The sequence below is a fragment of the Rhinatrema bivittatum genome, chromosome 1 (assembly GCF_901001135.1).
Source record: "Rhinatrema bivittatum chromosome 1, aRhiBiv1.1, whole genome shotgun sequence".
Lineage (NCBI taxonomy): Eukaryota > Metazoa > Chordata > Amphibia > Gymnophiona > Rhinatrematidae > Rhinatrema > Rhinatrema bivittatum.
In genome coordinates this window covers 521,951,076-521,965,136 of record NC_042615.1, presented here as the reverse complement: position 1 = coordinate 521,965,136, position 14,061 = coordinate 521,951,076, and the positions used below count along the sequence as shown (strand labels likewise).

The 14,061-nt window shown below is 49.7% G+C and overlaps 1 protein-coding gene across 4 annotated transcripts in view; it reads left to right on the top strand.

Moving 5' to 3' along the window:
* TJP2 (tight junction protein 2) overlaps positions 1–14,061 on the top strand; it is a 250,962-nt gene that overhangs the window by 115,488 nt on the left and 121,413 nt on the right. For all 4 annotated transcript variants that reach the window (XM_029612832.1, XM_029612820.1, XM_029612840.1 and 1 more), the window contains exon 3: positions 10,896–11,020. In XM_029612832.1, coding sequence (XP_029468692.1) covers positions 10,896–11,020 — 125 coding nt within the window. The remainder of the gene's footprint in view (positions 1–10,895; positions 11,021–14,061) is intronic.

Here is a 14,061-nt window from a genome sequence, read left to right as displayed (position 1 = left end):
TCAAATACATTCTTTTGTGCGTCTGAGGAGTCATTAGCATGGAAAAAGCATAAAACAAAGCAGAGGGTTCAAGTCAGACAAAAGAGGAGGGAGAGGATCCTAGGGGAAGTGGTGTATTTGCAGTGTTTATTAGATAAACACCTATTTATTTTTTGTTGGGGCATTTTATCTGAGTTTACTCGGTTAAAATCTAAAATCAGAAGCCTAATTATTTTAAAACACCCACTACAGATGCTTTCAGTAATGGTGTCTGAGAGGTGTTTGGAGGGCATAGGAAGCATGATTGATGGATCAAACAAAGCTTTTAAAAGTGCCAGTCCAAGTAAAATAGGGCCAGGTGATGGCAAAGCCCCTGGTTGATGTGTCAGAAAAATACCCTGAAGTTTGTTTTTTGTTTTTTTTCCCTTCCAACTGGGGAAGGTCCCAGGACTTGCATACTTAGTATTAATGTTAGGGCAGAGGTGTATGGTTAAGTCTGTGTGGAAACTTGTACCTGGTCTGCTTGCTTGCTGTTCCACAATTTTCTCCTAGGATAAGCAGGGACGGGGTGATGACATCCGATTGGAGCCCGGCATGGAAAACTTTTCTCAAAGTTTCTAGAAGCATTGACCAGCACACTGAACATGCGCAGCCTGCTGCTGTCCACGCGAGGTCCCCCTTCAGTCTCTCTTCTTTTCCACGGTGCAGTTGCCTCGTGGTCGTGGAGCTCTCAATATTTTTTTGAGTAAGTTTCGGTTCCTGTCGTTTTTTCCTCAATGGGTCCCCCTTCGCAGTCTGTGCCTCCTCGTTTGGGTAGGTTTTCTATTGCCTTTTTTCCCAACTTTGCGCTCGATTCCTGACTTTTGCCTCGCGGTGACCGCCGGTCATCAACCGCATGACAGATATTTTTATGGCGTCGACCTGTTTTCGTCGGTGCCCCCAGTGCCTGCGGACCATCACAGATCCATATGAGGTTTGCATCCTCTGCCTGGGAGCCTCACACGACGTCTGATGGTGCTGTCTGTGCGATCAGATGACCCTCCCCCAAAGTGTGTTTGGAGCGCCTCGATAAGATGAAGAAACTTTTTGGGGCTCCAAAGTCTGCTCCTTCTTCTCCTGTGTCAGTCCCATCGACGCCGGGAGGTCACAGGGAGCCTTCGGATACACTTCCCCTGGCTGTCCCTCACTAGTACCTCCAAGGATTGAGGGGACAGCATAGATCCTTGATGGTCTCACCTCTCTCCCAGTCATCGGGATCGTCCACTTCCTCGGCGCCAGGGAAAGACCAGGCCGAGCACAGAGGATGTTTCTGCAAGCATCACCACTGGTTGCCATCACATGGCACCAGTTCTGGGACCTGCTGAGCCACCTTCGAAGCGACACCAGCCATCAGAGGCCCCATCCTCCGATGCTCCTGGTAGTCCTCGGCATTCCCCACAGACACCGTTGCTGGGCACCTTGCCGCCTCAGATCTGAGGAAGAGCCGGTGAGCCTCATCCCCTTCTATCAGTCCTGACCACTCCAGACTTTGAGGAGTTGGACCGCAAGGTGCAGTCTGCGGTGGTCAAAGTGTTCCAGAGTGTTGAGCTGCCGGTGCCACCGGCCCCCATTCCAGGGCTTGAGCCTCCACCATCGATGTTAGCACCCCTGCTAGAACGTCTGGACGTCCTCCTGGGTGCCCTTCTGATGCAGCTGGTGCCCAAGGGACCTTTGGTTCCCTAGTGACCACTGATGCCCCCCCCCCCCCCCCCCCCCCCCCACTGGAGAGCGATCCCAATTCTCGGGTCCTCTGGTACTGTTTCCCGGACCACGGTTCCCAGAGTCTTTGCTGGGTCCTTCCAGCCTACCGCGACCTCTGATACCCTTGATGCCAGGGAACAGGCTATGCCATCGGAGCCCAGTGTCGTTGCCCCTCACAGATCTCACGTACAGCACGCTGGTCCCAGTGAGGAGGAAGGGCCTTACGACCCTTGAGGTGATGACTCCATGGACTCAGATTACTTGGAAGACCCTTTCTCTGAGCCTTTCCACCGGACGAATGGTGCCAGTCGCCCCCTGAGGACTTGTCCTTCACAGGGTTTGCCAGGGCCACCATGGCTGAAGCCTATTCCCTTTCAGCTGCTTATGGAGGAGGATGCGCGGCATAAGATGCTGGAAGTACTCCAGTTCATTGATGCTCCTAAGGAAGTCATGGAAGTTCCTATCCACAATATCTTTAAGGACCTTCTTCTCCGTCTGTGGGACCACCTCATTTCTATCTCCCTAGTTAATAGAAAGGCTGACGCCACCTACTTGGTGCAGCAGGCTGTGGGGTTTGAAAAGCGGCATCTCCCCCACCAGTCTGTGGTCGTGGAGTCCGCCTTGAAAAAGGCCCGGTGCTCCTGCACTCATACTTCTGCCCTTCCAGGCCGTGAGCACAGGGAGCTTGATTCCCCTGGGCAGGAAAGTCTTCCAAGGTGCCGTGTTGGTTGCTCGCATTGCCACCTACCAGGTTTACATGACCCAATATAACCACAATCTCTGGAAACTGGTCCAGAAACTTTGCAGACGACTTGCCGCAGCAGCAGGAGGCCCTCTTGGCTATTACCCTGCTGGGTCTCGAAGCGGGTAAGCATGAAGTGCGATCCACCTACAATGTCTTTGAGACAGTGGGCCCCGTGTAGTGGCCGTGGGCATTGGCGTCTGGAGAATGGCATGGTTTCAGGCCTCTGGCTGGAGATACAGGATAGACTAGCCAACCTCCCCTGCACAGGTGAAAACCTCTTTGGGGATAAGGTCCAGGATGCGGTAGTGCAGTTGAAGGACCATCATGATACTCTTAAACAGTTGTCCGCTAGTGCCTCGGAAGGCCTGTCCTTGGCCAGGAAATCTTCCAAGCCGGGTTCCCGGAAGCCTTTTTACAAGCAGAGGAAATATCTTCCAGCATCCCGGGCTCATAGGCCATGCACTGGCTCCAGGGGCCGTCCTTGCCAACAGCGAGTGCCCAGACCCGAGCTGGTTCCCTAGCAAGCCCCAGCCATGGGCTTTTGACTGGCAGCGAGGGAGAGAAGGTCAGTTAACCGCACCCCTGATGGCGGATCCACCGGTCGGCGGCAGGCTCTTGAGCTTTGCCCATCGCTGGGAGAAGATCACATTGGACTGATGGGTCCTCACTGTCATCAGGGGTACAGTCTAAACTTTAGTTGGCTCCTGGAGACTTCTCCCCTATGTCCATTGTGGGGTTCATCTGCCCACCAAGTCATTCTTCAGATGGAACTCGCCACCCTCCTCATGGCGGGCATGGTGGAACTGGTCCCTCGCCATCAACAGGACCGAGAGTTCTATTCGAGGTACTTCCTCATTCCGAAAATGAATGGTGGTTTGTGCCCCATCCTTGACCTCAGGATATTGAACAAGTTTCTCATAAGAGAAAAGTTCAATATGGTATCCCTAGGCACACTGATCCCCGCTCCTCAGAGGAGGAGATTGGCTTTGCTCCCTCAATCTCAAGGAGGCTTACACACACATTGCAATTATTCCCAGCCACCGGAAATACCTCCGCTTTGTGGTGGGGGAAAGGAAATTACCAGTACAAAGTGTTGCCCTTTGGGCTGGCATTGGCACCCCACGTTTTTACCAAATGCCTAGCAGTGGTGGCCACCTACTTCGGGCGTCGATCGGTGCATGTGTTCCCCTACCTGGACGACTGGTTGGTCAAGAGCAACTCCCACTCAGGAGCCTTGCATGCTCTGACCTTGATGGTGCAGATGCTACAAATGGTGGGGTTCATCAACTTCCCCAAGTGTCATCTCTATCCATCTCTTCAGCTGGACTTCATAGGCATCAGGCTGGACATGGTGCAGGTAAAAGCTTTTTTGCCCCGAGACTGGGTGATCACCCTTGCCTCACTGGCTACCCATGTCTGGAACAGTTGGAGGGTGCTAGCTCGCCTTCTGCTCCGCCTGCTGGGCCACATGGTGGCTTCTGCCCATGTGACCCTTCTGGCTCGCCTCTGCATGAGGAGAGCCCAGTGGCAGCAGGCTTCCCAAGATCTCGAGGTGCCCATCTGTCATGGACCCCCTATGAGTGTCTCTATCCTGGTGGGAAGTTCTTTCCAACCTGGAAAAAGGGCTTCCTTTCCAGCCGCCTCCGCCTCAGGTGATTCTCACCACCGATTCTTCCCCTCAAGGCTGGGGGGGCCCATAAGAATGGTATCCACACGAAAGTTCTCTGGACTGCCTCCGAAGCCCGATCTCAGATAAACTTCCTGGAGCTTTGAGCAATTAGATACGCTCTGTGGGAGTTCAGAGACCAGTGGTCATCCAAGAACATCCTAATTCAGACGGACAATCGAGTTGCAATGTGGTATATCAACAACAGGGCAGCACGGGTTCGTTCCTCCTCTGCCACAAGGCGGTCTAGGTGTGGACCTGGGCCCTTTCTCATGGAATGTCTCTGTGAGCGACCTACCTGCCGGGTCATCTCAACGTGCTAGCGGACCGTTTGAGCCACTCCTTCCGGCCACATGAGTGGTCCCTTAACGCGAAGGCAGCAGCCGAGCTGTTTTTCCAGTGGGGGTACACTGGATGTGATTTCTCTTTGCCTCCCTGCCCAACCACAAGGTGAGTGGGTATTGCTCCCTAGTATCGGGGGGGGGGGGGGGCGCAGCCATCAGGCCTGCGATGCCTTCTCCCTCCACTGGGGGACGGGCCTACTGTACGCGTATCCCCCTCTGCCGCTTCTCTTAAGGACTCTGCTGAAGCTTCAGAGGGACCTTGATACTCGTGGCATCTTCTTGGCCCCATCAGTCTTGTTCATGCTTCTGCAGGACCTGTCTGTGCGGGCACCCGTCCGGCTGGGGATGGCGCCCAATCTTATCTCGCAGAATCAGGGCACTTTGCACCATCCAACCCTCCAGGCGCTGGCCCTCAGGCCTGGATGTTGAGTGCATAGTCCTCCAGCCTTTGAAGCTCTTGGACTGTGTCTTCCAGGTCCTGGTGGCGTCTTGAAAGCTCTCCACCAGGAAGTCCTACAGTTTGAAGTGGAAAAGGTTTTCCATCTGGTGTGAGGGCCATGATTTAGACTTTCTCATGCCCCCTCCCTTGGCTGTTGGACTACCTGTGGCATCTGTCTGAATCTGGGCTTTAGACCAGGTCAGTCAGGGTGCATCTCAGCACAGTCGGTGCATACCACCAGGGTGTCACTGGCATGCCAGTTTCGGCCCAACCTTTAGTGGGCCACTTCATGCATTGCCTCCTTCAGCTGAAGTGTTCCCCCTCCCCCTTAGGCCTCCGGTTGCATCTTGGGACCTCAGTGTTGTCCTGGCGCAGCTCTTGTGACCTGAAATTCCTCACCTGGAAAGTTTATATTCCTGGTGGCAATTGCTTCGACTCGCAGGTTCAGTGAGCTTCAGGCTCTGGTTACCTACGCACCATACATGAAGCTTTCACGATCGTGAGACCCTGCGTATGCATCCGAAGTTTCTGCTCAAGGTTGTAACTGATTTTCATATCAACCACTCTGTTTTGCCCACTTTCTTTCCAAGTCCTCATTCCCACCCAGAGAAAAGGTTCTTCATACCCTGGACTGTAAATGGGCCTTGGCATTCTATCTGGATCACACTGCTAGCCACAGACAGTCCACCCAGCTCTTCGTGTCCTTTGACGCCAACAGGCTGGAACGGACAGTGGGTAAACAGACCTTCTCGAAGTGGCTGGTGGATTGCATTGCCTTCCGCTATGCGCGGGCAGGCCTTTCACTAGCCAGCAGAGTAAAGGCTTACTCTGTGCAGGCTATGGAGACATCGGTGGTGCATTTACTTACAGTCTCCATTGTCTAGATCTGCCAAGCTACAACCTGGAGTTCCCTTTACGAGTTTGTGGCTCATTGTTGCTTGGATGAAGACGGGCGTCAGGACAGTGTCTTTGGCCAATCCGTTCTTCGCAACCTGTTCCAGGCTTGAACCCAACTCTTCATGCCTTTCTGGAAACCAGACTGTCCCCTGCTGTTCCACAGTGCCGCAGTTGTGTTGTGCCCGTTGGCACCTTGTTCGGTCGCTGTTGGTCTCTCTTGTTCGCAGGGGCTGTCTGGAGCTTGGTATTCACCCACATGTGAGGACTTCCATCCTGCTTGTCCAAGGAGAAAGTGCAGTTGCTTACTTGTAACAGGTGTTCTCCTAGGACAGCAGGATCTTAGTCCTCAGGAATCCCGCCCGCCTTCCCACAGAGTTGGGTTCTCCTTTCGGTTTTTTTTTCTTTTTCGCTCGTATTTTGCTATGTTACGAAGGGGGACCTCACGTGGATGTGCGGATAGCAGCAGGCTGAGCATGCTCAGTGTGCTGGTCAAAGCTTCTCAGGGGCGGATTGGCCTATCGGGGGATCGGACATCCCCCGGTGGGCCGATCGCTCCAGTCACGTGGTCTGCCATGCGCGGCAGTGACAGAGCCGCACTCGGCAGACCACGTGATGTGTCCTTGGCCTGCCTGGGTGGCGAATACAGGGGCCGGTCCGACATCGTGAATCCGCCGCTGAAGCTTCTAGAAACTTTGACAAACGTTTTCCATACTGGGCTCCATCGGGTGATATCACCCACATGTGAGGACTAACATCCTGCTGTCCTAGGAGAACACCTGTAACAGGTAAGCAACTGCAGTTTACAAGGGCTAAAATCCATCTTTTGAAAAAAGTGCTCCTGTAATGGCTACTTCCCGTGGAGCTCTGATGGAGCGATGCAAATAGTATCCCTTAGACAGAATCTGACCTGGATACGAAACCTTGGGCATATGCACCTGCAGATTAGTTTCTCAGATTAAGTTTTTGTATAATGTAGGCAGATAATGCCAGAGTTTGAAAGCCTCTTAGAAATGAAGGGTTTAATCTGAATGCTACTGTTTGTTGCAGTGCATACTCCTGAGGATCCCAGTCATGTGTGTCCACAGTTCTGCTGTTTGGGTGGTTCTCTGTGCAAAGTGCATCTGAGCTCTGTTTGTTTTGAATTGCAAAATATTTACTGTCTCAGTCTCACACTACTACTTTTAGTTGGAGCAAGGCGTACTGAAACAGTGACTGGCAGTAGGGACTGGGCAAAGTGTGGAAGGCCCTGTTTTTTGGGGGGTTTTTTTCCCATCACTCTTGATGGTCTTTCAGTTGCAGTCTATCTCTATTCAGCAGTTTAAATCTGCTACCAATCTGTGTGATCAAATGCATCAAATCTCTGGTTTTGTGTAGTTACAATGTGTCTTTATTTTTGAACTGAAAGATTGCACTTCAGATCAGCCCTTGTGGTGTGATCTTATTTTTAATTTCTCTCCTTATATATAGGCAGATCTCTATTCTGTCCGTTGTAGCTTTCACTGCATGGCTTTTTTTCCCCAAATACCCACTATACCATGGGTGGCTATCTCCAGTCCTTGAGAGTCAAAAACGGGCCAGGTTTTCAGGTTGTCCGCAATGAATATGTATGAGAGAGATTTGCATGCACTGCCTCCATTGTATACAAATCTATCCCATGCATATTCATTTCAGATATCCTGAAAACCTGGCCTGTCTGTGACTATCCAAGGACCAGAGTTGGCCACCCCTGCACTATATCATCTACCCTCCTTTGATGGTCTGGCTTGTGTGATTTCCCACCTGGACTCCTGCAACTCACTTTATATGCCGATTCCTAAAAGACTTAATTGACACCTGCAGCTTATCCAGAATGCTGCAGTTAGTAAAATTCTAAGTAAAAAAAAAAATATTTGAACAGATCACCTCATCCTAAAATGTTTGTCTGCTCTGGCTCCCACTACTCCACTATGCCAGGTTCAAATCCTGGTCCTGTCCTTTAAAGCTACCAAAGGTGATGCACAAGTCTACTCAGCAGTCATCTAAACCAGTGGTTCTGAACAGGTGTGTCGGGACACACTAGTATGTCACGAGGTCATGGAAGGTGTGTCGCAGACCCGCTGCTCTTTCCTCCTCGGTCTGGACAAGGAGATGGCAGATTTCTCCTGTTATTGGCTATGAAAGGAAGCCACTCTTGCTTCCTTCTCCTCTTCCTGGCCCAGTGAGAGGTTATTCCCTTCTCTTTCACCCAGATCAGAGCGAGATATAACCAACTCCTCTTCATATGGGGTCAGCAGGACACAAACTTTTATCTTCCTCTGCCTGGCAGTGAGGCTGCTGATGCTCTCTTCACCCCATGGGGCCTGGACGTGAAAGCAGGAGCATGAGGGAGAGAGGGACGTGCTCTGTAGATCCGCTGTTGACTTCTGCTGCTGCTGCTCACCATCTTCCTCTCCTCAACGCTTCTTGCCCTCAGCTGCTGCTGGTAAAGTGGGAGGGAGACTGTGGATTGGCATGAAGGCTTCTGCTGGCTGACTGCCAGGAGGGGGGGTGATGTGCAGGGCAGGAAGGCCTTGGGAGATAGAGAGTCAGGAGTCTGCTGGGTAGGGAGAGGTGGAGGAAAAAGGAGGGGCTGGGGGCTGCTGGGCAGGGAGGAGAGATGGAGATGTGGGGCCTGCTGGGGAGAAGGGAGGGCAGGGGATGCTGAGCAGGAATGGGTAGGAAAGAGGCGGTCAGAGGTATGCTGGGGAGGGCAGGGAGAGTTGAGCAGGGGAAGAGAGGTGGCACAGGGAAGAGGATGCAGGGGTGGGGGGTGTCGGAAATGTTGGACAGGGATATGAGCACTTGAAGAGACAATTGAGTAGTTGGGAGAAGTGAGGAGTGATAGGGGCATGGAGGGGAATACAAGATTCATAATATGTCTGCTTTGAGAATATGCATTTCTTCTCTCTCTCTCTCTCTCTCTCTCTCTTTCTGAACTTTGCTTAGTGTTTCTAGTTCTCCAGTTTTGCACTGCATGCAGAAGGTCATCTTAGGGTTTCCATTCCAGTTTGTTTCCGCATTTGTAATTAATGGTATTTTATTTTATATTAGTTGAAGGTAGGTCTGTCTGTATGTGTGTGACTGAGATGAGGTACTTTACTAGCAGGTAGGGATTTGTATCAGTCTTATTTGTTGTATTTTCTCAATATGATATTGCACTGGGGTGAACTGCTGCCTTTTCTTGGGTTGGGCTATTGCTGTTTCATTTCTTGGAGTTAGTGCTGCTGAGGTATGGCAGGTTTGATAGATGTGTACAGAGTGGGGGTTTGTGGTTTTTTGTGGGGTTTTTTTCCCCAGGTTTTGTATTATTTTACAATGCACCTGGTGGTAGAGAGAGTTTGTGATTCTGTTATTGAGATGACACCAGAATCAGAATATCTTTTTTGTATGGTGAGTTGTACAGGCAAATGTCTTAGTTGTGCTCTTCACTCGTTGTTAGGAAGCGGGGGATTCTTGTGGATGCAGAGTATATGTTTATATTTAGTCCCATGATGGTCATGTGTACAGTGTGTCACGCTTGTGTCATCTTGTTTTATGTAAACCGGCATGATGTGGTTTCTAATCATGAATGCCGGTATAGAAAAACTCTAAATAAATAAATAAATAAATAAATAAAATCTCTCAGGTGTGTCCTGACAGAAAAAAGGTTGAGAGCCACTGATCTAAGCCATTGTATGCCATCCAACTCCCTATGCTCTTTCTCAAGCACAGCTAGCCATCCTGACATCAAAGGAATTGAACCTTACAAGTACCAGAGAGAGAGAGAGCCTTCTCGGTTGCAGTTCCAAACCTGTGGAATTCCTTCCATCTTAAGATTTGCTCCCAAACGCCTAACTTTCAGACAATTACTACAAATGTGGCTGCTTTAGACAGTTTTCGGACCAGAAGCTAAAACATGGGCTGCTTTCCAAGATACCATTCCACAGCACACAGAAGGACTCTTGATAGGATAGTCAGTTTTGCTGCCTGCTGTTCCTCCCCTTCCCCCCCCCCCCTGAAATCTTCCCCCAGCCTCTAATCCATTTCTCCTATCCAGATGAAACCCAGAAAACTGTGTTGTCCCCTAAAGGATAACTTGACAAAGCAGGATTGCCAGAAATTGGCCTGCACCTTACTCAGTCATCACCTGAAAAGACCTATTGTGATATCCTCCTAGTCTGTTTTAACCCATATTTTCCCCACTGATATCTGCATCACACTTTGCTTCTCAGCTGTTATCCTTTGCACCATTTTTACCTCCACTCTGCCTTACTTTGCTATCGGCCTGATACGGTATTTTATTTTTCTTCATCAGAAATGCTTATAGATGATGTCCTAAATCTGAACTTGCTATAACTTGCTTAGAGCTCTTTTACTGCAAAAAATATAAAATAATGGAGTGTAGTCTTTGGATCTTTTTAAAAATGGGGAGAGGAATAGGGAGACTTTAGGTGCTGATGGTAAAGTTGTCAAGAATAACAAATATATTCTTAGGAAAAAAAAAACAACAACTTGTTTAGGATAGCCAACTTAAATCATAAGCAAAAAATATCTTACCAGTCAGCTGTATGCTTTTATTGTTTATTTATTTACTTATTTAAGGTCTTTTATATACCGAAGTATAGCAATCTGCCTTCTCTCCGGTTTACAGTGTAACAACTTGATACAGACAAAGAACATATATTATGTATTATAACTTGATATAGACAAAGAACAGTGTAAACGGGTATTATATAAACTAAACATAATAACTGAACTTAACGGAAACATTAGAAAAAGTATTAGAAAAGTATTTAGGAGTAAATGAGCTTGGTTTTGCTTTTCTTGAAATGTTTTGGCCTAGTTGTAAACCAGGAATCTCAGAAATCCACAGCTATCAAACAAAAATTATAAATTGTCATTTTAAGGATTTTTTTTTTTCTTTTTACATTTTTGTTTTGCCTAGTAAGTTTGATTGGACTCCAATCTCTTCAATTTTTCTGAATCTTATTAAGCGATTTGTGCATATGCGGGCTGTTAGACAGAACAGCTTGTCTGTAAACCTCTGTAATTTGTGTTTGTGTTTGTCCATTTGGATTTTATCTCCAGGACTCCAAAAAAGGCTTTGGTATTGCGGTGTCTGGAGGCAGAGATAACCCCCACTTTGAAAATGGTGAAACGTCCATCGTCATCTCGGATGTGCTTGCCGGGGGCCCAGCAGATGGATTGCTCCAGTAAGTGCAGCACATGTAGTTAAACTGGTTTGGTTTTTTTTTTCCGTGTGGCTTAATTTGCTTCAGCACAAAATCTTAGCCCAGGGTTTCCCAAACTGTTCATGGGGGACCTTCACCTACAGCTGGTTTTCAGGATCTTCACCAGAGCTACTAATGAACTCAGTTAACGTATATTGGCATAAAGACCACGTTCATATTGGTTACCCTAAGAACAGAGTTCGGGAAACCATGACGGCTTGTGCTGCTTTTCGGTTTCATTTGTCAGAATAAAATAAATGTTACCTTTTCTGGACTTAGTGGTTGTACTTGAGCTTTGGATATAAAGACAGGCAGATACATGGTGGTCAGCAATGCATATGCACTCATGCTACAGCTTTTTATAGTTAATACAGAACACAGATGTGTGTGCTGGCAGAGAGCAGCCATGTTGAAAATACAGTGAGCAGCAGACACAGCTTCTGGATTTTGTTTTTCTTCATTGCTCACGATCTTGTTTCCTCTTTCAAATGGCTTCCAAATTACAGATTTTTATAGTCAAAACATATGTTTCTCCCTCTTCTCCCTGTCCAACACCCTGACTCTCTCCTTCAGATATCACAGTGCTGTCATTTTTTAATTTAACATTTCCTAGCGTATAGCCAGATGGACTCAGGACCAAGGGATATTGTGCTCTTCTGCTAGCAGATGGGACACTGAGTCAGATTTCAAAGCTGACATCACTCTACATATATCCCTGCAGTAACCTCAGCTCTTCAGTATCTCTCAGTCTCCTAGCAGATGCGGACACTATCCCACACACTAGAATAGTGTTCAGAATTACAGCAAGAAGAAACAAAATTTACCTTAAGGAACATAGAGCTCCGCTCTCCTGCAGTGATACCTAAGGGTCCCACCCCCAGTCGAATTCCTGAGGTGATCTCTGATATCCCTCAGAGGTGGGCCTCGGTCCGGTAGCCGGTTCCCAGCATGGACTTAGCCCCCAGTGTGGCTGAAAGGCAGCGGGCGCAGAAATGAGCGCGACGGTGAAGGTAATTCCCTCTACCCCCGCAGCTGGAGACTGTCCTGCACACGATCGGTAAGTGCTGAGACCAGGTAAGAAAAAAACTTTAAATTCAGGTCTCTGGTCTCCAGAGTTCGGATTGCCTTACTGAATCTGTCCCGGCGAGGTTAGAAGGGAGCACCGATCTGGTTGAGCAGCCTCGGTTGGGCTAGGCCCCAATCCGGTGCAAGGGTCCACACTCGTGGAGACCCTCGGGGGGTGCCATCTTTCGCGGGGGTTGTTGGCCATCTTCCCTTCTCAGCCGGCGGGGCAGGCTGGGCAGCCGAGGTGCCTAACTTGCGTGCGACCAATACAGACATGAGCACAGCTGCGCGCGCACAACTGGGCGCACAGCTGCGTTTTTTACAACTGCACGCGCGTGAACTCATACAGACAATGGCACCGGTGCCCAAGAAGGCCAGAAGGCACTCTTTGCGCGGCCTGCCACATAAGAGCTGTGCAGCCTGAAGTGGAGTCCTGCCTGTGTCAACATTGTGAAGAAGCCCAGGGAGAACCAAAGCCTGGACCCCTACTGTCGGGAGATGGTTCCAGATCTACTGACGATTGCTCCCCCCGGACATGTGTATCCCCGAGATGGCTTCCCAACAGGAGGGCACCTCTGGGGCCCCTTCTCCAACTCCCCGTGGGATTAGGGACCTTCTCCTGGTTGGAATTTTTCCAAGGGCTGCAAGCCTTCATTCAGGCCTAATCAGCCCCAGCTGTGCACCAGGCTCAACCCCTGCCAGAAGCACAAGATCCGCCCGGCTCGGATGCCTCGAGACATGCCTCGCCTAACCAGGAACGTCCTTAACAGGGACCCTGACACCTCAGATGATGAGTGACTCCCTGGAAGAAGAAGAGATCCCTCCAGGAATGGAGCCATACCGAACCATGCTTTGCTTCTTCCACAAGGACGAATTACCAGCTCTTGTTTCCCAGACTCTGAAGATGCTGGGTATTCCTGGCATGGATCTTATGGCGGAACCAAAGAACAACCCCATCTTGGTGTCCCTTCGTAAGGCCTCATGCTACTTTCCAATGATGGAAGCCATCCAGGAACTGATTGACCTGGAATGGAATGCCCCGGAGGCCAGCTTCAAAGGGGGTCGGGCCTTGGAAGCTCTATACCCTCTAAACCTGCGACCAGGGAACTCCTGTGTTTCCCAAAAGTGGATGCTATGGTCTGTGCCGTTTCAAAGCAAACTATTATTCCCGTTGAGGGAGGGGTTGCATTGAAGGACATTCAGGGCAGACGAGTGGAATCCATCCTTAAGCAGATCCTTCAACACAACAGCAATGACACTGCAGATTGCTTCCTGTTGCTCACTGGTGGCACGTTTCTGCTTGCTCCTCTCGAGAGAGGCAAATAATTCCGGAACATATACCAGTGAGACGATGGAACCTGCAGCAGCCTTCCTCACGGACACAAGCTCAGACCTGGTGCGCACTTCAGCCCCGGTAGTGGCAGCCAGAAGACACCTATGGCTACGGAATTGTTCTGCAGACACGACATCTAAAGCAAATCTCACAAGAATGCCTTTTAAAGGATCTCTTTTGTTCGGAAGTGAAGTGGAGAAGTTAGCTAGCAAATGGGGTGAATCCCCAGTGCCTCGGCTACCAGAAGATAGGAGTAAAAGATCTCAGCGTCCCTCCCCCAGAAGAACCAAGGGCAGAGGATCGCAGCGCTTTAGACCCTACAGGAACTCGCAGTTCCAGGCTCCTCTTCCCTCCAGAAGGTCTCAGCCCTTTCAGAACTGACAGACCAAGAGGGGAGCAGGCCCAGGGGCAGGCTCCAGCTGCGCTTCACAATGAGAATGGACCGACCCATCCACAGGAAGAGGATATAAGGGGTCAACTGGCCCTCTTCTACCAAAGAAGGGTCGAGATAACGGACAAATGGGTTCTAAACATCATTCGAGAAGGTTACTTTCTGGAGTTCCGCAGTATCCCTCAAGACAAATTTATGTCACACTGCCACTCCCACTCCAAAAGACTGACAGAG